Here is a 23,375-nt window from a genome sequence, read left to right as displayed (position 1 = left end):
TGGAAGTTAAACTCTTTCTGGAAGCTTCTAGAAGTTCGTGAAGCCTCTCAACTCCGGTGGTGGTTGGAATTGGATGGAGAGTGACGGAGACAGCGGAGAAGAGAGAGAACCGTGAAAAGCTTTTCGCTAGATCGACGGACAAGAGAGGTGTTGAATATATTGTTACGTAAATGTTACATTTATGATTTATGTCACAGTTTTTTTTTATTTTTCAAGGTTATTTATAATTTCTACTTCTCGACCGTAGTGAGATTGTATCTTCTTATACGTAAAAACCGGATGAAATTTATAAACTCTTGTCCATTCATTTATATGTCTTTCAAGCTGGTCTAAAGAAGAATCAAACATGCATCACCACTTTAAGAGGGCAAGCCTCTTACTCTTACCACTATATCACTAGACCAACTTTTTCAATTGTCTGTTGAGTTTTTTTTTTCAATATGTTTTAGTCAAAATCGAAATATTTGGTATTGTTTTTTAGTAAATGATGAACGGATAAAGTTTGGATGTTTGGGTAAACAAATGGTAAAAGACTATCATATAACCAACTGTAAAACGTGTCATCCGAAAGCCCGCAGCAATAAAACCTAGATAGCTAAAGCCCACTACTTCTTGAGTTCTTGTTCATGAAAGATCCTTACGTAAGTGTGTGTTATTTATGTACTGTTTTTAATATGATGTTAAGAGTTTATTTTTTATGTTTTAGTTGAAATTGAAATTTGTAATATGGTGAATAGTTGTAGAAGAAGGGGATAATGTATCTTTTGAGGTTTGTGATTTTATTGTATTTTTATGGAATATAGAATGATAAGCTACATACTAATATGATTGTTTGTACAATGATTGAACATTCCATGATTTCCATCGTATCAAATGTTAGTTACAATAATTGATAGTCTTTTTTTAACAAACATTTTCTTTTTTACCTTTTTCTTTATGTTGCAATTATGAAACATAATTAGTTTGTGGAACATGCACTTGAATAAATATACGAGATGGCATGGCATGGAGCCGACTAGAGTTGTATTGTATATGACGTTTATTAGTGAGTTTTGTTACAAATTACAAATTGTATAAGCAATGTGTTATTTTTTTAAGAAACTGTTTTGTACAAAAATAATAAGAATATTATAAGCACGTGTAATCATAGTTATATTGAAATGATAAATAAGGGTAACATATTCAACTCAAATTATTTTATAAAGAATAAAAGATAAAATGTGGTAATTTCAAAACCAAATTGTGCAATCCCTTTTATATTGTAAAACCAAGGCATTAATAAACTATATTGATTGATCTTGAAGTCATAACAATACTATGTATGACCCGTTAAACTTGGCTAAATAGCTCCACAGCCTTAAACGCGAGAAACCCTAAAGTATCAAATCTAAAAGGAATAAGCACTTATTTTGATTGTCATTTTATGTTTGATCATATTGCATAAAGCAACTTTTAAAATAGTCTGCCCCCTTGGCATGCTTTCGAGGCAACCTGGCTCAATGAAAAATGGTAAAATAGTATATGATGGCATAGAAACTTTTATACATGTTATAGCAAGAATGTTTTGAGAGAATCTAACGTTCATAATGTTAGATATATTTAAGTGTGATTCGATATACTTGTCAATCAATGTGTATCATAATATTCATCAAATAAGCGAGGAGGTGTGGGGTGCACATGTAACCAGATTTACTTCAAAACCAAAATTATTTAAAATAAATAAATAATAACACACAATAATAATAATAATAATAAAATAGAAAATTCCCTAAATGACCCTAAAGAAGAGAAAGAGAGAAAAAAAAGATCCTATTTAAGTCAAGATTCCAAAAACAATCCAAAAAATATGTACTTAGGCGACATCTTGGAGAAATAAACGACGGTATTTGTTAACCAAACAAAAGTTGACACGTGTAAAGATTCTGACACACCAGACGAGATTTTTAAAAATCTCGTCTGTTCCAACCATATTTTTAACTTAATTAACTTTTTAAAAATCCGTCTCTCCAAACGGTTTTTTTTATATTTCTCGTATGGTCCGTTCAAATTATCATTATTCTTAACTTTACCTTCTTCATCTTCTTCATCGTTTTCTTTATCATTCATCTTTAAGATCGGTTTATGAATTTAAGGAGAATTAAAGATGAAGATAAAGAAGATAAAGATTAGATTTTTGCCAAAATAAATACCCAATTAAACCCTCACTCAATATCATTCGGTAATGCCAAAAAGGGATTATATTTGTTTCTGATTTACTTCTTCAGAAAAGTGAATATTATTATTATTTACTATTCTACTCTTACCCAGTTCATACCCATCTGGGTGTTCACCAATTTCAATCAAAACCCTTGAAAACTTGCATCAAGATTCAAGATTTAAGCACGAGGAAGCGAGAGAGAGAAAATCCATGTGGGATTTGTGGGCACTATCACAAGTATGAAGAAGGTGAAGTTTGTGGGATTTGTGGCCACCGGCTGTCGGAGTTGAGAAAACCACCGTCCAAATTAGTGCCTTTCAGTCGGAAATATTGCCGGAGTTCTTGTATCTTGGCAGCTATGACAACGCCTCACGGTCAGAGCTGCTTAAAACACTTGGGATTTCAAGGGTTCTTAATGTAAGTTACTGTTTTGTTCAATTTTCTTGGTTTCAAGATTCTACGATTTTGGTTAAAGTTTTGATTTTCAGTGTGTTTTGATGAATTAAGGCGAGTTGTTCGGTGGTGGAAGTTCCGTTTAAGATCGGTTTATGAATTTGGAAAGAATTAATGATGAAGAAGATGAAGATGAAGTCAAGAATAATAATAATTTGAACGGATTAGACAACAAACATAAAAAAACCGTCTGAAGAGACTGTTTTTTAAAAAATGGTTTAACTTTAAAATATGGACGGAAACCCCGAGATTTTTAAAAATCCCGTCAGAAATGTCAGATGCTTTCCACATGTTAACTTTTGATTGGTTGAAAAATCTCGTCGTTTATATTACTAAAGTGTCGGCCCTGTACATATTTAATGGGTTATTTTGGGAATCTAGACATAATAAAATCTTTTATTATTATTTATCTAGGGTGACAGAATTACACCAATGCACACTTATATCTATATGATTTTAGAACATATTTAGGGATAATGTTGAATAGAGGTAAACACTACCTTTAGATGTTGGAGTTGATTTACCATTAATACATATGATCATGGATGATGAAAACCGAGACGAAAAGTATATTGGGATTACGAAAACACTTACATTTAACCAGATTAACTTCAAAACCGATATAGTTTAAATGTAAAGCTAATTTTTAGTATTAAATGTAAAACATATCAATTTTACATGTAAGCCATATATGTTTTACATGTAAAAAGGTAAAGAGCAACGAAACAAAACTAAGACTAGGATAAATGCTCTTAGCCTTAAAATTTAGTGTATATTCATCACAAAAAACATTTTTACAAGTATAAAAAAACTCACTTTTACATGTAAAACATACCTAGGGTTTATATGTTTACAAGCTGAAAATGGAAGACAACTTGAAAAATGTACCAATTGATGTGTCTACTTTCATCTTGAGGAAATTGAACTGTAAAGCTTTGTTGATAATCAAATTTAATGAATATTATCTCACCATTAGCCTTTTTTTAATTCAATCACTTTGTTTTTGTGCCTATATAGCCTTATCTAATTCAGGAAGTGCAACTTCAATGGCATCTACTTGTTCTACGAGTTAATGGCTTCTAGAAGATGTAATTAGAACTTGTTTTTGTAATCCATGAAAAACTTTTGTTGTAAATCTAGGTTAGATATGTGCAATCGTCAGACATCGATTTCCATCCGGATTATAATTCATGACGAACAATAATCGATCAAATTAGGCGTTTCTGCTAAGTCAATTTCAACTTGAAGTTAGATTGAATTTTTCACATGTGAAATCCGTGGTCAAAACATGACACATTTTAATGTCAGTTTAAATTTCAAAATGAAACTGGCAAAGACAATTGTTAAACACATACGTAATTCTAGTCTTATGAGATATCCAATCGAATACTTAGGCGAACCAACATATTAATTCGACCAGACCTGAACGTGTAACATGACTCTCAAATTATCCAAATGTTATCAATAACAAATCACCAACACATAATCATATTTTTGTCTATGTACAATGAAACTTATTAGACAAAATTATTTACATAAAAAAAATTATAAGTTCTTGTACGAAACATAAAATGTACACGCATTTGGTCGAGACACTGCTAAAAAGACAAACTGATGTTCTTTACTAGCAAAACAATAAAAAATGTTTGGTGTTTTGGAAATGTTCAATAACAATAATTGATGAAAGACATGCATAAAAGAAGAATTTGATGTTAACATGATTACATATTCTCACATGATTTCAAAAAACAATGAAACACGCATAAATAGATTAAGAGGCTAACCATCACATTACAACTTAACGATAAGTGGTTGACTGTTATTAGACTCCAAAATAACTTTTAAAATTGGTTACTATTCTATGAAATAATCCCTATTTAAAAAAATAATGTCCATGGTTATAAAAGTGAGCATCGAAAGCTATTAGTTATAACTAAAAAAATTATAAATAACCTTCGGTGGTTAAAAGGGTCATAGATATTTCTTTAACTGTAAAAATATAGTAAAATAATATGTAGAGCTAATATATCTTTAACGACATTTGTCATTTGATATTACATGTTTTGTAACAACCAAGATTCATGAATGTTGTTATAAACCCAAATTTGTGAACTACCACACAATCAAAAGGGAGACAATTTTGAAATGTGCAAACAAACTAGAGAACCATTTATATTCACGCACCATGCGAAACGTTTTGAAATGTACAAGCATGACCTGCTTTAAAAAAATGTAAAATAGATACTATACAAAATAAAAATCACTTCGGATGGTTAAAAGCTTGTTATGCTGGTATATTCCTAGATATTTATGATGATATAAAGTAGACACCCGAAATCATTTCACTTATAATCCAAAAATGAGTATTATTAGTGTAGACAAAAACGAAAGGTTATAATAACTTCATGATAAAGCCAACCCACCAACCCATCCTTTTTAGGAGATTAATGAATCAATATGTCATGTCTTTGTCAACAAATCCAACAACACAACAAGTCTAGATCTAATAATACCATATCATTACCATAATTTATTTAATCCTATAACAAATCATTACCATACTTTATTTAATCCTATAACAAATCAATCATATTTACACAACAATCATACACTTATCTCACCTTTTCGATACACATCAACTACGGATCATTATCATAAAGCGCGGCAACAGGTGATGAAAGTAAGATATTTGGTTTTCCATCCACTTGAAATTCAGCCAGCAGGGAAGCAATGTCGGGTTTATCACACAACGGATTCTGCCTCAAATTAACATACGCCAGTATTCCTAAACAGTATTTTAATTTTATTTTCAACTTCTAAAATATTTTTTATAAAAATGTTTACAAAAAGGGACATAAAATTCTTACCTTTACCGGCTTTCAGAAACGAGCAAATAGCGGGTAGTGATTCAACAGGTATCCAGTTACTGCTTGCACCGACTGAAACAAGATTTGGAGCATGCGAGCACATCTTTGACAAAAACTCTGCACTTCCAGCTCCACCGGCATTTCCACTATGCAAGATTCATCAATGTGAGTTTTTTTTTGTATCTTTTGAATATAATAATGATGATAACTATAGATAAAAATATTAATGAGGTGAACCTTATATTGATGCGGACGATACGGAGGTCTTGACTAATTTCCTTCTGTGCATCTGAAAATCCAGTTGAACCCAATCCAATTCCCTTAATACAAAGGGTTTTAATACCTGAATGCAAGAATTTTCCCAGAGATGCCCCGAATTTGCTGTAAAACACAATAAACTTTTAAACATATATTAAATTAAAAAGGGTCCGGATAAAAGTGGCAATAATGAACAGATTGAGTTAGGTTATATTTGCTCTTGGTTAAAATGATTAGTAGTTTTATAAGAAAATAAATCAAATGGATATATACCTGCCTAGAGTTATTTTTAATGCATAAAACCTCCTAAATCATTTTATTTGAGAAAAGTTCATTTATCATTTTAATAATATAAGTTTTAGATGATGCATAAATAGGCCACCCAAGTATCCAAAATGTTTAACTAAAAACACATGCCACCTAAATATCAATTTTGTTTCGTTTATGTCAATTCCCGTCAAAAAATTGCCATATAACAGAAGCGCCCTTTGAACTTCAAAAAGGCGTGCATATCTTATAGGTTATCATAAAACATACAATACAAGTAACAGTTACTTGTTATTTTCTCGTGAAGTAAAAACTAGGGCTTTTTACCACATCAATTTGTTTGTGTACTTCAGAGAAACACATACAATTTTCCTCGGTTAGGGCATTTTTGTCATTTTACAATTTTCAATACCCATGAAATACAAGCTATTACCCACCTGCCATTTTTCCACCTCTACTTCACAAGACACTAACCTGGTGAGATGATTATCACCAATAAACAGAGATTTCAGTGGGACCTTTAATGCACCAAGAGCTTCTAATAGCTGACTTGCGCCACGACAGGTAAGCTCACAACTTTCCAAGTTCAGCTCAACAAGGGGAGTGCCACATTTAGATTTCTCAACCAAATAAGGAACCAGAACCCTACAGTTACAAGACGACGTGTCAGATTAGACTTTATATAGTGTATATATGAGTCATCATTTATTAAAAATGCAAAATGTACTGACTTGATTCCTTCATCTAAAAGAGGATTTTCACTTAAGTTTAACACCTCTAAATTCGGCATATAAACCATAGCATATTTAAGGCAATCTGCATCATCTTTTTCCAAATTATTGCATCTGCAAACATCATTATTCTTATGTTAAGAGTCGCCGTGTACTTTCATATAAATGTTAATGGCATTTTAAATACCTCAGATTCAGCACACGTAACGATCTCAATGATTTGCTAATCTGTCGACCTGGATTAATACAACTTGGAGATCCCCATTTAAAATGTGAAAGCCAACCAGCAATCTGAAATGTTGAAAATTGTAATAAAAAATCTACATATTATAAAAGAAATCATATATATGTATCAAGGCACTCACGTTGTTTTCTGAGAGATCAAGCACTTGTAAGCAAGATTCAGCTTCAAGCAGTGTGTCAAATACCAATTTTGCAGTTTTCCACCACATGTGATTGTCGGAGAGTACCAATGAAGTTAAAGCACTGCTACAAAAATGCAACAATTAAGTGTACAACAACAAACAATAATGATGTATTAAAACATGTATACTGATGGTTACACACCTTGTTGCCATTACACACCTTGTGGCGCAGCTTGTTGCCTGTTTGCCTGCCACTTTATTGTAATCGTTTTATAGTAAATTATATAAAACTTCGATTGTGGTGAAAAAAAAGAAAAAAAAAATCACAAGCCTTCGGTTATCTTAAAACCAAGAGGTAAAGGAAATTGTGAGGCGTCTAGAAAGCTTGATCTCTTAAATGAGAAACTGTTTACCACATTTGTCTCAAATCCCTTCTCGTGCAGTGACTCACATATTGCCGTCACAAGATTTGCAGGAAGCTTGCAATGAGCGAATTCAATAGATGCCAAAGTTTCCTTGTTTTGTTCTAGAAGTTGGCAGAGACCCTCAACCTGAAATATAAATTAAAAATTGAAGAATAAAACAATATTGAAGACACATGGAAATAAACTGATTACCTGTTCCTTAGACTTGAGCCATTGTACTTCCAAATATTCCAATCGACTATTCTTTAATAAGGACTGCCACGTATGTACAAACATTAGTAAATAATACAATAAATGAGTGCAAATAATTCTGATGTCATCTTACACCAATGGCCGCAACACAATGAACACTATGGAGTCTCAGACGTCTGCATTTGAATACAGCCAAAAAGAATGCTTTAAAACAATCATGTGTAAACTGCACGCGCTTATGCTAATAAGATAATGAAAATTAAGATTTTTACCTTGTATATAGACCAAACCGTTCACAATGATAAGCCAACTTTGAGTAACTTCTTGACTTGTTTATGTGCCCCTCATAACTAACATATTTTAGCAAAGCATCTGTGGAAATTATAAAAAGAAACACTAAAATTATAACATATATCCAAAAGAGATTTCACGCCATTATTAACTACAATTACCTGGAATCTCGACGTCGCCGAGAAAGCCATCAAACAAAGTGACTGAAACCGTCTCCGCCGTAGCATCAAGGCAACTGCTAACACGCCAAATTAAGACGATACAACAGAACATCAAACAAATAAATATAAATTTGAACTCAAAAAGGTTGCATACTTCTGCAGATGTTTTTCCCAGTAACTCTGCTGCCAATCGGTGGTTAACTCGTCCTGTTTAACGATCGACCATCTTGATTTATACAACTCTTTCCATATCATATCGAAGCTTTCACATCTACAAATCCATACGCCATTTCAGTTCAAATTAGACATTAAAAGTTTCAAACAAACACACCATTCAAAACCAAATATAAAAAAATTAAAAACCTTTTTCGTTTACGTGATGGTGCGATACAAGTATCCGAAAACGAGCTATCATCAGAGCTAGAAGATGGCCTAAAAATATATCAATAACAACATATCAGCAAAAAAAAAAAGAATAAATAAGAGAAATAAAATATATATAATATTATATATGAAAAGAACAAACATTGCATCCTGTAGATTCTGCAAAGCGAGTGGAGGTAAGTTAGGTAAGAGCTTATCAAACAACTCTGATGGAAGTTGATAAACATATGATATATTCCCATTTTCTGCACACAATCAGATTCATCAATTGCTTTTCATAATAATAATAATAATAATCACAATAAAAAATCAATTAATAATATGCAGATACTAGCAATAAAATTGAACATGCAAAATTAAGAAAATTTAACCTCAATTGATTAAATTTACCGTCAAGGATTGCATCTTTGATTGCGCCGATGCATAAATTGATCAACGAGGGGACTTGACGCATTGTTTACGGACCTCCGATTGCAAAGATTGTGGTTCAATTAAGCCATGCAAGTAACAAAATGCGTCTAATTGAGATGAATTCGAGTGCAGTAATCGTAATTGAATGGTGTGCAGCAGTTGATCAGGAGGTTGAAGTGAATTGGTGGTACGCTGATTTCAACCCGGTTTCTGACCCGACTGAAAATAATAAGTTGTAAGAAGATGGTGGTGTGGGGGTCAAGTCAAGGGGTGGGTGGGGACCACCAGTTTACTTGTGGGCTAAAGGGTTATATTTTGAATCAAGTCCGTGTGACATGTCACATGAGCCCAATGCTAAACCGGTGAATGATGATGTTATAAAAAATTGTAGATGTGGAACTCTACACAATTTGTTAAAATCAAAACTTAACTTAAAAATAGATTACATTAAAAAAAATAAGAGAAAAGATGCAATATAATAATTTTTAACGTACCTTAACGTACAAGAATTCTATATTTACGAAATTGATCCAACAATCATATCTCAACATATCGGAATCATCAATACATACCCAATTAATCATCGATTCACTGAAAAAAAAACAGATTTGGATCGTTAATCGATCAATTTTTTACTTTTTTTCACGAAACATGTTTTTGAGCGTTTTAATTTTTGATTGAGCGTTTTAGTATTTTTGCCTTTGTTTTTTGCCTTTGAGCGTCTCGCGTACCTATCGTATGTTAAGACATTATTGTACAGTATCTTGACCCTAGAAAATAAAACTATACTGAATTCTGATACTTCTAGTCCTCCAGCAAAACTCAACAATACAAAAAGAATACAATGAAACATAGTGAATGAAAATCTATATTTAGAAAGAAATCTGATAGATGTACTGAAAAAAGAGTGAATTATGTTCGGAATGATGAACTCAGAGTTCTTTTTTATACTTGGGTCAAAATGAAGTTACATTGTCACTCCTTGTAACCCAAACAGCTCAACTCTAGCAATCCTTTCATTTTGCCCAACGCATTCATCATCGGTCCCTTAAAAATCAACGTTGCTACGTATGTTTTGAACACTTTTTCATTTACTTTTTGACACCTATGAGATTTGACATCTCTCAATGTTTGAAAAGATAAAGTCTTATCTAACACCTTGATACCACTAGGTTGAAGATCCTCTGGTCAATATTGTTATATTTAGTCCTCCCATTCTTTTTAACATTACAAATTTCTGAAGTAAACCTTTAATCTATATTATATATAAAGGAACAGTGATGGGCAATGGAGGTAATTTCACAATTTCATGACAATGACAAAATAGTCATTACATAATAGGGCAAGAAAAGTAATTTGCCAACATATACATCAACTCTCAAAGCTTTTGGTACAACATCATGAAGCTTCATTTTTTGTGACATTACTTTTCAATCCTTTAGAAAACAAAAAGTTATGGTTTAAATATGTTATTATTATTATTATTATTATTATGGTGACTATTCATATTCTTAACTCTCATGTGTTATTATATGTCTACTAACTTTGTTAGCCTATATATAGTGGCTTCTTGTGTATACATACACACATACCAATGAAGAAGAAACTCTCTTTCTCTACTTATTATGCTCTCTATACACTGTTCAAAACGACAACCACAACTAACGTAAAGCATGGTCCGGATTTGGATTTAGAATGGTGGACTAATCATTGTTGGTTCTCATTTGGGGGAATGATGTGTAGAAATTAGAATGTTTTGATGTTTTTGTACGAAAAAATAATGTTGATGTTACTTGAAAAGAGCAACACATATCTGCTTTTGGATAAGGAAGTTGTACCGGAGTCAAACTTTTTAACAAGATTCTCTCATCTTTTTGTTATAAATCGGTTTTGTGTGTTGTTTATATTTGTTGTGCATTGTAATGAAATTTGGTGCTTCTAAGTGCATGTTTGGTTGACAGTTAATGAAGAATAGAATATGGAATGGTAGGTTGAGGAATTTAATACCATTCTATAGTAAGCCCAAAGCTAAATGTTGGATGATTCCAACTTTTACAGCTGCATCTGCATCCCATGTGCATGATGCATAAATCAGCATAATAAGAAAAAAAATAATCTTATTTTAGAAAACTTTGAAATATTTTTAAGTCAACTTCTTAGGTCAAGTGCATACCTTAACCAAATATGTTGGATTTGCATTTGTGCCTGCTTGAATTGCAGAAAGCATAACGAAGATTAATGTTGTATCCATCACGAAAATACTGAAGAACAGAGATAATAGCTGCGGTTTCATCAGAAAAACTAACAAAGTAAATAAAGAAAAAGATCAGTCAAATATATAACAAAGTATACACGATCACAATGTGGGCTATATAATGTTGATCAATAACCAAACGAACTGTTTGCATCTTTATATGGATTTGAAGGAATATAAACAATTATTTTGTCTGTCTCTCAAACCACCTAAGGCAAAAAAAAAACTCCATTAAACACACATAATAGAAACCAATTTTTACTTGTATGCATAATTAAACTTTCACAATATCGATTGAGGTAAAAAATGAACTAACCTGGACGCAACCCTAATTTGTTTGGGACTTCATGTCGGAGAAGATGTAATGACGACGAAGAAGGTAATTGTTGAGAGATGGTCGGGTGAAAAGAGAATACAATAAGTTAAAATATTAACCTTTTAGTATTCCCAAGTGTTAAACTGTTGAAGAGAACGTGGATGGAAAGATGTAATTTTCAGTTTTTAATTTATTTTAACCTTTTAGTATTCCTAATTGTTAAATTCCATTTTTAATTCCTAATAATATTTATTAACATAACTTTAAGATGACCTCCTAATTATTAATACATTGCATATATATAAATTTCGCATGATTTAAAATTACCGATATCTCACCGAATTACCACCGCAATAACCGATATCTCAAATATCGACCCTTGACCGATATCCGATATTTTTCCGCATTAACTGCTTAACGTTTAATGAGAAGCACAACCGATGGATGGTACTTTGTTTCAAGAGGAACTCATGCATTACATCTATCCTTCTCGCAAACCTTATGCTGACGGTTTTACTTCAAAAGTGCAAAGTAAAAAAAAAGAATTAATTTGCATGATAAATAACACGTTACCACACAACGAAATTAAAAGACAATAATGTTAAATTTTCTTTTTCATGTATTTTTATTTATATAGCAAGGGACTGGGCAGTACTCCGCAGTCTGATACAAATCGTAACATGAATTGGGCATAAGGAGTAATAACAGCCACAATATATGTTCAGATTTTATATAGTTTTACTAATTGTAATTATTAATATAAAATTCATATTTCTATAATAAATTTAGAGTCTAAATCTAAGTTAATAAACAAAATGTTATGGTTTAAATATGTAATTATTATTATAGTGACTATCCACGTTCTTAACTCCCATGATTTGTTTTTCAAGTTTCTTAATGTTATAATGTTGTGTTAAATGTAATCGGTTTGTTTAGGGGTCACAGATCGGCATCTTATCGGGTCACAAGGTCAGATTTTATATAGTTTTAGTAATTATGATTATTAATATAAAATTCAGATTTCTATAATAAATAAAGAGTCTAAATAAGTTAAAAAACAAAAGGTTATGATTTAAATATGCTATTATTATGGTGACTATCCACGTTCTTAACTCCCAGGTTTTGTTTTTCAAGTTTCTTAATGTTATAATGTTGGGTTAAATGTAATCGGTTTGTTTACGGGTCACGGATCGGCATCTTATCGGGTCACAAGGTCAGATAGTCAACTTCATTCCGAGTCATCGGTTGGTATATGTGATATCATCAAATATTTAACATGACATGTGTGTGTAAGAAGTCTAAGTTGACCAACATATGAGGTAGGGATTAGAGATGACCGAAACCTAATTCAATTGACGATCCGTTAAGAGAGGTTATTATTCATTGGTATGTATGTATGTATGTATGTATGTCTAATACAAGCACAAGACGCCACTATATATAGGGTAACAAAGTTAATAGAAACACTTTTCTAATTAGTTGTGGCTTTTAATAGTTACTAGGTTTTGTTTAAACTATGATGTTTTTTTTAACATAATGGTTCTATTTGTTAGTTTAGTCCAAGTTTAAAAAGATTCAAACGTTATCTAGGTTTCTGAAGGATTTGTCGGTTAAAAAAATTCATAATCAAATTGGATGCATTCGTAATTTTATTATGTGATGAACCTTACCAAAACGAACCATCAAAACCGACCCAACTTTTTTATATTCGATTCCTTGAAATTGGAGCATATAAAAACAGTGCACCCTCATGAACAAATTTATGGATATGTTACTGGGCATAAGGACAAAAATCGATTAAAAAATAAAATATAAATACGTTAGCTAAAGAATAGAGCTTGAAATATGCTTAATGAATAAGTACGAAATTTTCAATTTACTCTAAAACTGTAGGAGAGCATGAATTTATATACGAAACTATCAAAATTTATTGAAAAACTAATATTTGAAAATAAACGAAATCAGTGTAAGACAAATATAAAATTCTAAAGTAAGATTTGGTCAAAGTAATTGGTTAATTATTTATCATATATTTTATACACGAGCACTACTGAAAATTCTAAGATTGTTAAAAGCTTATATTAAAACATCTTCTTTGTAATAAACAAATAAAATAAAAACACAATGATTTGAATATAAGAGAATATTTTTTCTTTTCAAAGTTTGTATATTACTCCTTCCAAATCCTGAGTTGATTTTATTTACCTTGGATTTAACAAAGTATATGTTACTTTCCATCATTTTTTACTTTTAAAAGGGAAAAATTTTAATTTCATTTTAATTTTAGACAAAACATCGTTGTTTGTTTAAAATACAAATCTTGTAGCAAATCATGAGCATTTGAGTACGGTTTTTTTTTAAATATATATAAGTTTTTAGTAACATATTAGGACAAGACCTTTTTTCCTTTAATTGGTGTTAGCACATTTATCCACCGATGACTCGAAATGAGGTTGACCCATCTAACCTATGTGACCCGATAAGATGCCGATCCGTGACCCGTAAACAAACCGATTACATTTACCCCAACATTATAACATTAACAAATTTGGAAAACAAATTATTTGACACTTTTTGTCCAAAAAATAAAAAATAACCAAATAATGCTTCAACTAATGTTTTGTAATTTTATTTGTCAAAAAGTCAATAAACCTGGACTTTGTCACTACCAAGAGAAACACCAATTTTTTTTGTTACACTTATAGTAAATTTGTTTTTCCCTTAAACATGTGATTGTAGGTCAATCATTTGTACATAGATGTAATGCAACTGTTCAATTTGGTTCAAAAGATGAACTGTTTTTATCGGCCACCATAAACGGCTTGCATAAATTCTTCTAGAAAATTGCAGGAAATATTTTTGGTACCAATAATGTTAAATAAATGTCACCATTAATGGCAGCATATGATTTCAATTTTTAGTTGTTATTTTTTATTTTAAGTAATTTAAAAGAATTATATTACAAATATGTAGCACGAATACTTTGGCATAAATGTATAATAATCAATTAGTTATCAATTAACAAAATGATCTAGGCTAACTTTACATTTTTGGGCCAACTTTCTTTTTTGTGGCCCAAAATTTTTGAATCGAAAAACCAATCTCGAATGGTTTTCAAAAATTCAAAAACCGAAGTACCGATATTTTGTTCGATTTTAGCAAAAAAATGAATAAAAGTAAATCATGCACACCTTTAATTCTTGATATTTAGTTTGTATTGTCTTAACTAACCAATTCATAATATACATCTGTTATAGGTATTTGAAACATTTGAGCTTTGAAGTTAAATATGTACGAACAATGCTACGCAACATGTAGATGACAAGGTAACATGCTCAAAGTTTATAATATCAATCATCTAAACAAAAGAACAATGTTGCACAAAATGCTATGAATATGCAATATGTTTTAGGTAGACTTGCTTCACTTTTAACTTCGAATAATATGATTGTAAGCTATTCGCATGCAAATTATTAAACAAGCTAACGAGCAGCCATAAGATTCACCTTTAAACAAGCTAACGAACAACCACGAGTTTCTGATCATATGAATAAAACAAAGGATATGATACCAAAAGTGCCATGTTTTTAGTATTTAAAAAATGGATAATAAGATAATACATAATTCACACTTATTTTCTATTTGCTCTTAATGGAGGGTTTACGATTTTTAACTCTCAACTTCGTATGTATTTAAATTTATGCCTTAAAGTCATATTAAATTAAATAACTCATCATACTCAAATTCCAAACTCATGTTTTAGGGCTTTCGATCAGAATGATAATACAGGTTAATTGTTGTAAAACTTAGTTTGAAAGGGTCTTCCAAAATGACGATACAGTGCATTAATTCGGGTGTTTAAACTTTCAATTAACAAAAATCAAGTCGTTTTGGATCACCTTTTCGAGATCAATTTTACATCAATTGACTCGTATCCTCCTTCCGATCAAAAGCTCTAAAAATAATTTTGAAATTCGGGAAAACGTATAACGTCGTTAAGTCATTTTTAACGGAGGACCATTGGGGGCCAACTTTTTAAAATTTGGGACCGTAAGTAGTGATAAAATAAATAAGGGTTATTATCGGCCAATACCAGTCAATAAGGATTATTAAAATCCAATAAACCTAAATTAAACCATGAAAAGTTTGAATGGTATATAACAATGATGAAGAGAGCACAAATTAAAACAATGAAACTTTGGTGGGGCTAATGTAAACATCTAGAAAATTTTGTGACAAAAATAAATAAATAAAACAAATGTTACATTGGCATTTAGTTGTGCTTTTATATATATAAATAAAATCACCACCTTCATGAAAACAATTTAAACTTTTTGAAATTATACAATTTAACCCAAATTCATTTTGTTAAAATGTGTTTTAACATAAACTTGTTTAACCAGTCAAGCAATCTAACTCAACCTGAATGTTTTACCAGGCTTAGTTTAAACCCATCATCCAACCATCCAAATTATTAACATAACATAATAAAAGTATGGAAACTTGGAATTTAATAATCTTAAATCAATACAGTTGGTCAATATTAATCCCAAATTTGAAAATAGTTGTCACTGGTCTCAACTTTCACACTATTTGTTTTCACTGGATCGCCGTTTTGAGGTAAGGTTTACATCAATCGACTCGTATTCTTATGTCGATCAAAAACCCTAAAATATCAGTTTGAAATTTGAAAAAAACTTAGCCACTTATTTGCATTTGAAGCATCACAATACAACATTTAGATTCATAATAAGGTTTTAATTGATGAGATTAAATCAATGCATTGGTACGCAAGAATGAATGGTATTCTTATCTGATTGATGCAAACAACTTATTATAGCCCTCGATCAATAATTTGCTTTCCCATCCAACCACTAACCATGACCACCAATATATTTGCACACTTGGATGACCTGCTATGTCATACGTTTCTACAAACCAATGAGTTGCTTCTCTAGAACCCACAGCCATGGCATACAAACGTCTACCAACAAATGAATCTCATGGCCTTTATAACACTATAAGAAACCCTTTGGGATTATAGAATGACCATTCCAATGACACAGAGTTTCGCATATTAAACGTATCACAGGTGTCCTTACAGGACACATTTATTTAACACAAACAACAACATGAACACAAATGCCCTTCAACACAGATAGGGAACATGTAAGAACGACTTATGTGGGAAACGAAACTCCATGTCAACATGCGTTGCACTTCGTCGATTAAGAGGCTTGGTCTGTGTTTATGAATGTTGTTATTAAGTTTCAAACGAGAATGAAACAAGTTAAAGAGATGGTCTTCCCTCATGTTCCATCAAATCAACTTTTATGGCCCATTTGGGAAACATTGACAACTCCATTATACTCTGGGAAGGCACAAAATATCGTACAACCTATGGTCCGTACTTCGAGATAAGTGGACCCCCATATTCACAACCCCCGCAATCGCATCTATATATCCTTGCACTCTTGGATCCCCATTACCCATTACGTTACAAACATAAATTGTTTGCTATGGTTGGCACAACAAAACTATATGAGATTGCGATCGTCAACAAACTGTTAGGAAGACCTACTACATTAATTGGTTTACGGGCGAAAAGGGGGCAATCTTCACTGAGACCCTTGTCTCTCACACTATAGAAGTTTGTTAATATCATATCGTTTTCTTAATTCTCATCACATTCCTACTTGTCAGTTTGTGATGCCCCAAATAAAAAGTTTTGTTTCTAGAACCTAAGTACCCAGTAATTCATAACACCATTGATCTAATATATATGCATATGCCAGTATGCATGTGCACAATAAAATCACATATGCCCACCACTTTACCTTTTTTTACAATTCGTTGACGACAATTTAGTGGTCTTAATTTGGCATTTATTTATCTGCCGATTAAATTTCAACTCTAACTACTCACCAATTAACACACATTTAATCCTTTATGTTGATTAAAATTCACAAAACTAATAAAAACCTACTTTATTAGCAAATATTTCACAAAACACGATGTATCCAATGCGTATGGATATGTTCAAATTTTTGTGTGCAACCCCTCCCAAAAAAAATCCACCAAACCATATGCACAAGTGGCAGCTCGCTCGCACGGATAGCCCATTACACACAACACCAAACACTGCAAACCAATACGAGAAGATAATTTGCGTGAACCCGCAGCAACGCGCGGGCACTTTTGCTAGTATCATAAATGGGTATTAAATTGTTTAATGATGCTATAATTTCAACACATGTTTATGTTTTTTCGTGTCAAACCACATATGAACACAAAAATTTTATACTACAAGAACCTTAAAACTGTGCCACATATTCACACAAACATTATACGTACATGTATTCACTCGTTAACACGAAAAAATAGCAAATAATGAATTTCATGTTATGTTTGTGCGGTGTCATAATAAAGAAATACGTGACCAGAAGTTAATACGCGATCATAGATTTGTGTATCATATAGCTATAAGCGTAGTTGATTTTTAACATGACTACATAGGTATGCTGAGCCGGAAAAATGGACACATTCGTAATTTTATCGTCTTCTTGTTAACGTTTGACGAATTTAATTTGATCAACCACAACTTATGTATGAAAACATGCATTTATGATACCATGTTACTTAGATTTTCCTCTCTATCCTAAAAGGGAAACGTGGGCCTCAAGCTTTCATTGTACCAACTTTTATGACTAATCGTATTGTGCTTTAATTTCATGTCACCTTGCATCAATTTACATTACCGAAAGTCAAGTTCAAATCATGTGATGTGATGTACTTTATGATGGCATTTCATCGTACATATGTCAACCACATTATAACATGGCCAACATATGTCACAACATCATATGTTCCTTCATTTAAGAATATGTTTCTCGCTAGGAAGTTACAATATAATTACTAAACAACCACAATTACAATTTCCTGACATGAACTTGGGCCACGGGTAACCCAAATCATTTTGATTAGGACAGATAATTAGATTAATTAATAAAATCTTAAGATATACTAATTAAGCTTGGTGTGCTAAACCATGGAGTCCAAGGCCATGATGGTGCTTAGGTTCATCGGATGCATGTACTTCTCGGAACCAGTGTAAATCGTCTCAACGATGAGCTTGTTTGCACGTTCAGTTGGATGAAACGGATCCCAGAACACATACAAGTCTCTATTGGGACAGATATTTGATGTCGGGTTACAAATTCCAACTCCATTATACGGTCCTTGTCCGCAACACGCCACTTTTGATGTTATGAAACCTAATTAAAAGGTCAACAAAGTTAAACTCATAAACAAGAGACATAGTGCATATGTGAGTCTCATGTTTGGAACTCATCAAAGGCTCTAGGGTCATCAATGAAGTCATTTTGCATATGCATTGCGTTGACCGCGACAAAGTGGTCTGACCCGAGCTCTTGGTTGAGACTTTGGATCATTTGCACTAGTTGAGGGTTGAATAAGGCTGCAGCCTGTTGTGGCTCATATGCACATTGCCCGTTTGCTGCCCTCGCGGCTAGTTGGGATGGCACACATCCTAAAGGCCCCGATCCCGTCACTAGGATTCGTCTAGCTCCCAAATTGAATAATTTCTGTAATAAATTTTGCCATTAGTAATTATACATCAAGATAATCACTAAAGTGACCATCTTGACCAATGACTTTAACAAAATAGTTTTTCTTTTAAATTCCAAATAGTACGACAAGCTTTCCCTCATATTTTAATTTTGGCACAACAGATTTCTTTGTTGGCGCAATAGATTCTTTTCTTGTGACAATTAAAAAAATCTATTGTGCTATGACAAAAAAAAATTTGTTGAGCAACACAACAAAATGTGGCATGTTAAATTTTACGTATTTACACGTTCATTGTACTAATAGTTAGTAAGATTGAATTGTATAACAAAGTTGAGGTTTTACAAATAATATTTTTGTAAAAAAAAAATCATAGCTATTAATTAAAATTTATTGGTCAAAATGGCTATTTTGATTATTTTCTCTTAAACATTACGTATTTGCGTGTCCAACGGTGAATTATAACTCAACATAAATAGTGTTTGATATACGTTTTACCATAAGGATCTTGCGATACTCGGTGATAATGTATTTGGTAAACTGAGGATTGGTGTATTGTAGCCTTCTTGCGGTAATAGGTGCCAAGAAGTAGTTGTTAACATAGTCGTTGCCTCCGAGTGTGATGAGAACCAAAGCTTGGTTAACGAGCTGTTGAGCCTGGTCCGGACCAATCAATGCACTTACTCTAGATTGGTAGGCTTGAAAATTTCGTAGTTGTTGAGATATCCTTATAATACTTGCCTGCCCAAAAACGGTTATTATGAAAAAAGGACGTCACATTATTAAGTGAGTGCCTTTAAAGCTTATATGAGTGAAGGTCAAAATAACCTTTTACTTTTTTTTATAAAATAATTGTATGCTTGAATTGGAATTTAATTAATTATCACGTAATGTCGTATTGGCCATGTTTCTTTAACAAAATAACCATGCAATAGAATTCTGCAGCCTTATGATAAAAGGACATCTAAATGACATCTAGTGGAAATGATCAAAGTCAAAGGTCAACATCCGTAAGATGTCCTTTTGTCTTTTGATAAAGATCATTATATTCAGGATCGGACACAAAATAACACAAGTAACTGGTCTGGTTTTGTGTATTTTAATCGCTTTCATTTGAGCCAGTTGGCTAATCATAATTATTTTAATTTTTTTTTCTAAAATATCATTTTGGTGATCTATTTAGTACGTTGCACTCTATATTGTGTCTATTTAGTATTTACAACGTTATAATGTATGTGTGTATTAATATTGTAAATTCAATAAAAAAAATAATTTAACTAATGTACTGTTATATTTTATTTGAAATTCGTTATATACTTATATGTGTATATTTATAATTATTTATGGCGTTAACTTGTTTTATAATCATTTCGACTAGTGAACCAGTAAGGTTGACGGTTTCTAACATGTCCGATTATGAAAACATTGATACTTTTGTATTTTTATGGTGAATTTCATGTAAAAAGTTGAATTAAAAAAAACAACTTATAAACTGAATTCCGGTGTCGTTGAGTATACCGATCCCGGCGGAAGCAAAGTTTGCTCCGACCAATAACTTGTTTCCGGTCAACTCCGGGCTTAAGTACGGCAAAGTGGGTTCGGCCCCAATCTTTTGGCCTACAAAAACAAAAGTTATAACATTTCAATATAACCATAATGACTTGTGTTACGTATGCCAAAAGCATAATGTGACAAAAGTGACAAAAATACAAATGCAACATAAATAGCTTACTAATAAGGTCGGGGATGTTAAGTCCATTAGCGAATCTGCCCGTGGGTCGATGGGTCAGGTAATCAATGCCATAGGGTGGCGAGTCGGCTCGGGCACTAGTGAGGAGGTAGTTATTGTTGCCATTGTCAACTAACGAGTCACCAAACACGAAGAAAGCAGGGGCTCCATGAGCCTTATTTGGCAAGGCTACAAGTAGTAGAATTACCGTTAGGATGGCAGCTAGTGGCAAAAGGGTGGTGGTGTTAGAGGAAAGGTAGGAGTATGTAGCCATGTTTTGGTGGTGAAGATGGTGGTTAGTGGTGGTGTTTTATACAAGAGTTTGTGGAGTGCATGGGTGTAAGTGTTTCTTTAGTTAGGTGAGGTCTATTGGTATAATAAATGTGGGATGGAAATTAAGGTTTAGTGTGGAATGGAAGCCAAGTTTATTTGGCTAATAGTTATGACAAGTGGCAATCCATTATCTATGGATTAACGTAATTATTGTGCTTTTATGATCTTTTATAATGCACATGGAGGTTTGTAAAGAAACCTATGATGTATTTATATTTTACAACGAAATTACACGCGTTTAAAATCTATACAATGTGTTCATCATGAGACTAGAATTTATAACTTTTTGAGAATAAGTCACATTACATTACACCTTAATATTATTAAGCCAAAGACTGTTTGGTTAGGCCTTATATATTATAAAGAATTTAAAAGCTATTGGATGCAAAGTTGTCAGCTACGAGCTCAATTTGTTTGTCGTTAAGAAAATAAAAAGAAAAAAAGAAAACTTGATTTGCATAAATCACAATTTCCACTTAAAAAATTTTAATTTGTAAAGAACACATTACTTCTAGTACAAAGCTTAATGTCAATTAAGGTAAAAAACACATAAAATATATATTTAATTTAAAAGATATAAACATACTTTTTATTTAATTACTTTATTTCCGTCCTTTTCTCTAGATAAATAAATGCTGGGAATACAAAGGCCACAAAAGTTACCTATTGTGTTTGAACAGTTGCCTCTACTTTCCATTTGCATGTTTACACTGACGTCGAAACCCATTTCTCCGGTTTGTTATTAATACGCTATCTATTGACATTTTTCATCATTCTACTGATTTTCCGAGCTGAGTCATAACTAAAACCAAACCACAATTGGTGATTTGAGTGGTTTCCTTAGTTTGAGTCTTAAAAAGAGAAAATTTTAATATTTTATTAACACCCTTACACGATTAAAAGTGTTGTTTAAAAAAATGAACCATAAGTCATAACTAAATTTTAGCATATATTTCAGTAACTCTATATCATAACCAAAAAAATGGATCACACAAAACACTTATACAAGTACAAGATTCAACTATACTGAATTTACTAAAGTTTATATTATTACATATAGTATAAATACATATGATACTAGAATTATTAGTTTATTACAAATCTTAAATGATATACTTATTTTGACGCGTTTATTGTTTTTTTATAAGAACACTAGGCCAGTATGTACTATTGAAACCAAGGAGTTTGCACTTTGCACACTCTGGCATTTACAAGTCTAGGGGCAACGCCCATGATGGAAGTCTCGCTTATTAAATGCAAAGTTGTTTTGAAGTTTCATAGGATTCGTATCATTGACGAAAAATCGTTTGAAAACTGATTTGTCAGTCATGTTTATGAATGGTAGCAAATGAAAATCAAGAGTAAATTGCTACTAATCATAAATATCTGAACATCAAAATTGAGTTTGGTAGTCTCTAGCAGTAGCAGATTTTGAATCTTTAAATAATAGTATAGCAAAGTTAAAACTTTGTACATCAATGTTTCAAATACATGACGGAGTCTGAGGGTCTACATGTACGTACTTTAATGTTTAGCCTATTTAGCAGTATATATACAAATAAATGTAACTTTTTTCCGGTTGGAATACCTAATGGTTACAAGTATCGTTGACGCGTCAAAGTAGTTATACTTATCCAAACAACAAATAAATACATTTTCATAAAAATAGCAATAAAAAGTAAAGCATTACGCTGATTTTTTTAGAAACGATAATATTACTTTCCAATGGAGTAAATAATGTGGATGGTTGGCGTAAATGCGAAATACGGTTGTTCAAAGTTTCAAACAGAAACAACAAAACGATACCTTCTTTTACGGCTATTGAATTCCTCTTTTTCACTATGTTTTTCTTATCTAAAATTGTTTGTTGTATTTTTAGCTATAAATTTATGGTTCCATCTATAATTTATTTGCACAATAGGGATTTATTATAATTATATAAAGGGAAAAGTGAATATGGGACCGTTAGACATATAAGCTTACATGCAAAACCATCAAAAGTATGTCGTTTTGAATAAGAGTTTCCAATAATAATTGATTTTATTATTCTTAATTTCTATTTATTTCTATTAATATAGGAAATTTTAACAATATGCCTAATTCTAAGTCTTCGTGTTCTCGTTATGACTAATACTGCCAATGAAAACATAAATT

The 23,375-nt window shown here is 31.9% G+C and overlaps 3 protein-coding genes across 3 annotated transcripts; all 3 read right to left on the bottom strand.

The window, feature by feature from the left end:
• Positions 1 to 5,103: 5,103 nt before the first annotated feature.
• On the bottom strand, positions 5,104 to 7,326 carry LOC143634413 (uncharacterized). The gene is made up of 7 exons (XM_077102503.1): positions 7,139 to 7,326; positions 6,961 to 7,064; positions 6,774 to 6,887; positions 6,517 to 6,687; positions 5,755 to 5,898; positions 5,518 to 5,663; positions 5,104 to 5,435 (listed from the first exon to the last, which is right to left on the bottom strand). The coding sequence occupies exons 1-7, from the start codon at positions 7,223 to 7,225 to the stop codon at positions 5,290 to 5,292; spliced, it is 912 nt and encodes a 303-aa protein (XP_076958618.1). The 5' UTR covers positions 7,226 to 7,326; the 3' UTR covers positions 5,104 to 5,289.
• A 135-nt stretch (positions 7,327 to 7,461) lies between these two features.
• LOC143634453 (uncharacterized) lies at positions 7,462 to 9,252 on the bottom strand. Its single transcript, XM_077102535.1, has 9 exons — positions 8,982 to 9,252; positions 8,734 to 8,836; positions 8,571 to 8,639; positions 8,362 to 8,478; positions 8,208 to 8,281; positions 8,028 to 8,127; positions 7,889 to 7,931; positions 7,756 to 7,818; positions 7,462 to 7,689 (listed from the first exon to the last, which is right to left on the bottom strand). The coding sequence occupies exons 1-9, from the start codon at positions 9,043 to 9,045 to the stop codon at positions 7,462 to 7,464; spliced, it is 861 nt and encodes a 286-aa protein (XP_076958650.1). The 5' UTR covers positions 9,046 to 9,252.
• Positions 9,253 to 18,613: 9,361 nt separating this feature from the next.
• On the bottom strand, positions 18,614 to 21,424 carry LOC143634412 (GDSL esterase/lipase LTL1-like). The gene is made up of 5 exons (XM_077102502.1): positions 20,892 to 21,424; positions 20,649 to 20,776; positions 19,658 to 19,900; positions 18,925 to 19,176; positions 18,614 to 18,847 (listed from the first exon to the last, which is right to left on the bottom strand). The coding sequence occupies exons 1-5, from the start codon at positions 21,160 to 21,162 to the stop codon at positions 18,614 to 18,616; spliced, it is 1,128 nt and encodes a 375-aa protein (XP_076958617.1). The 5' UTR covers positions 21,163 to 21,424.
• Between the last annotated feature and the right edge of the window lie 1,951 nt (positions 21,425 to 23,375).

This window comes from Bidens hawaiensis, unplaced genomic scaffold (genome assembly GCF_021521415.1).
Source record: "Bidens hawaiensis isolate Kalapana, Puna unplaced genomic scaffold, B.hawaiensis_p1.1 tig00007049_1, whole genome shotgun sequence".
Taxonomy (NCBI): domain Eukaryota; kingdom Viridiplantae; phylum Streptophyta; class Magnoliopsida; order Asterales; family Asteraceae; genus Bidens; species Bidens hawaiensis.
Note: the sequence above shows the minus strand (reverse complement) of the source record. Positions and strands in the feature narration are given on the sequence as shown.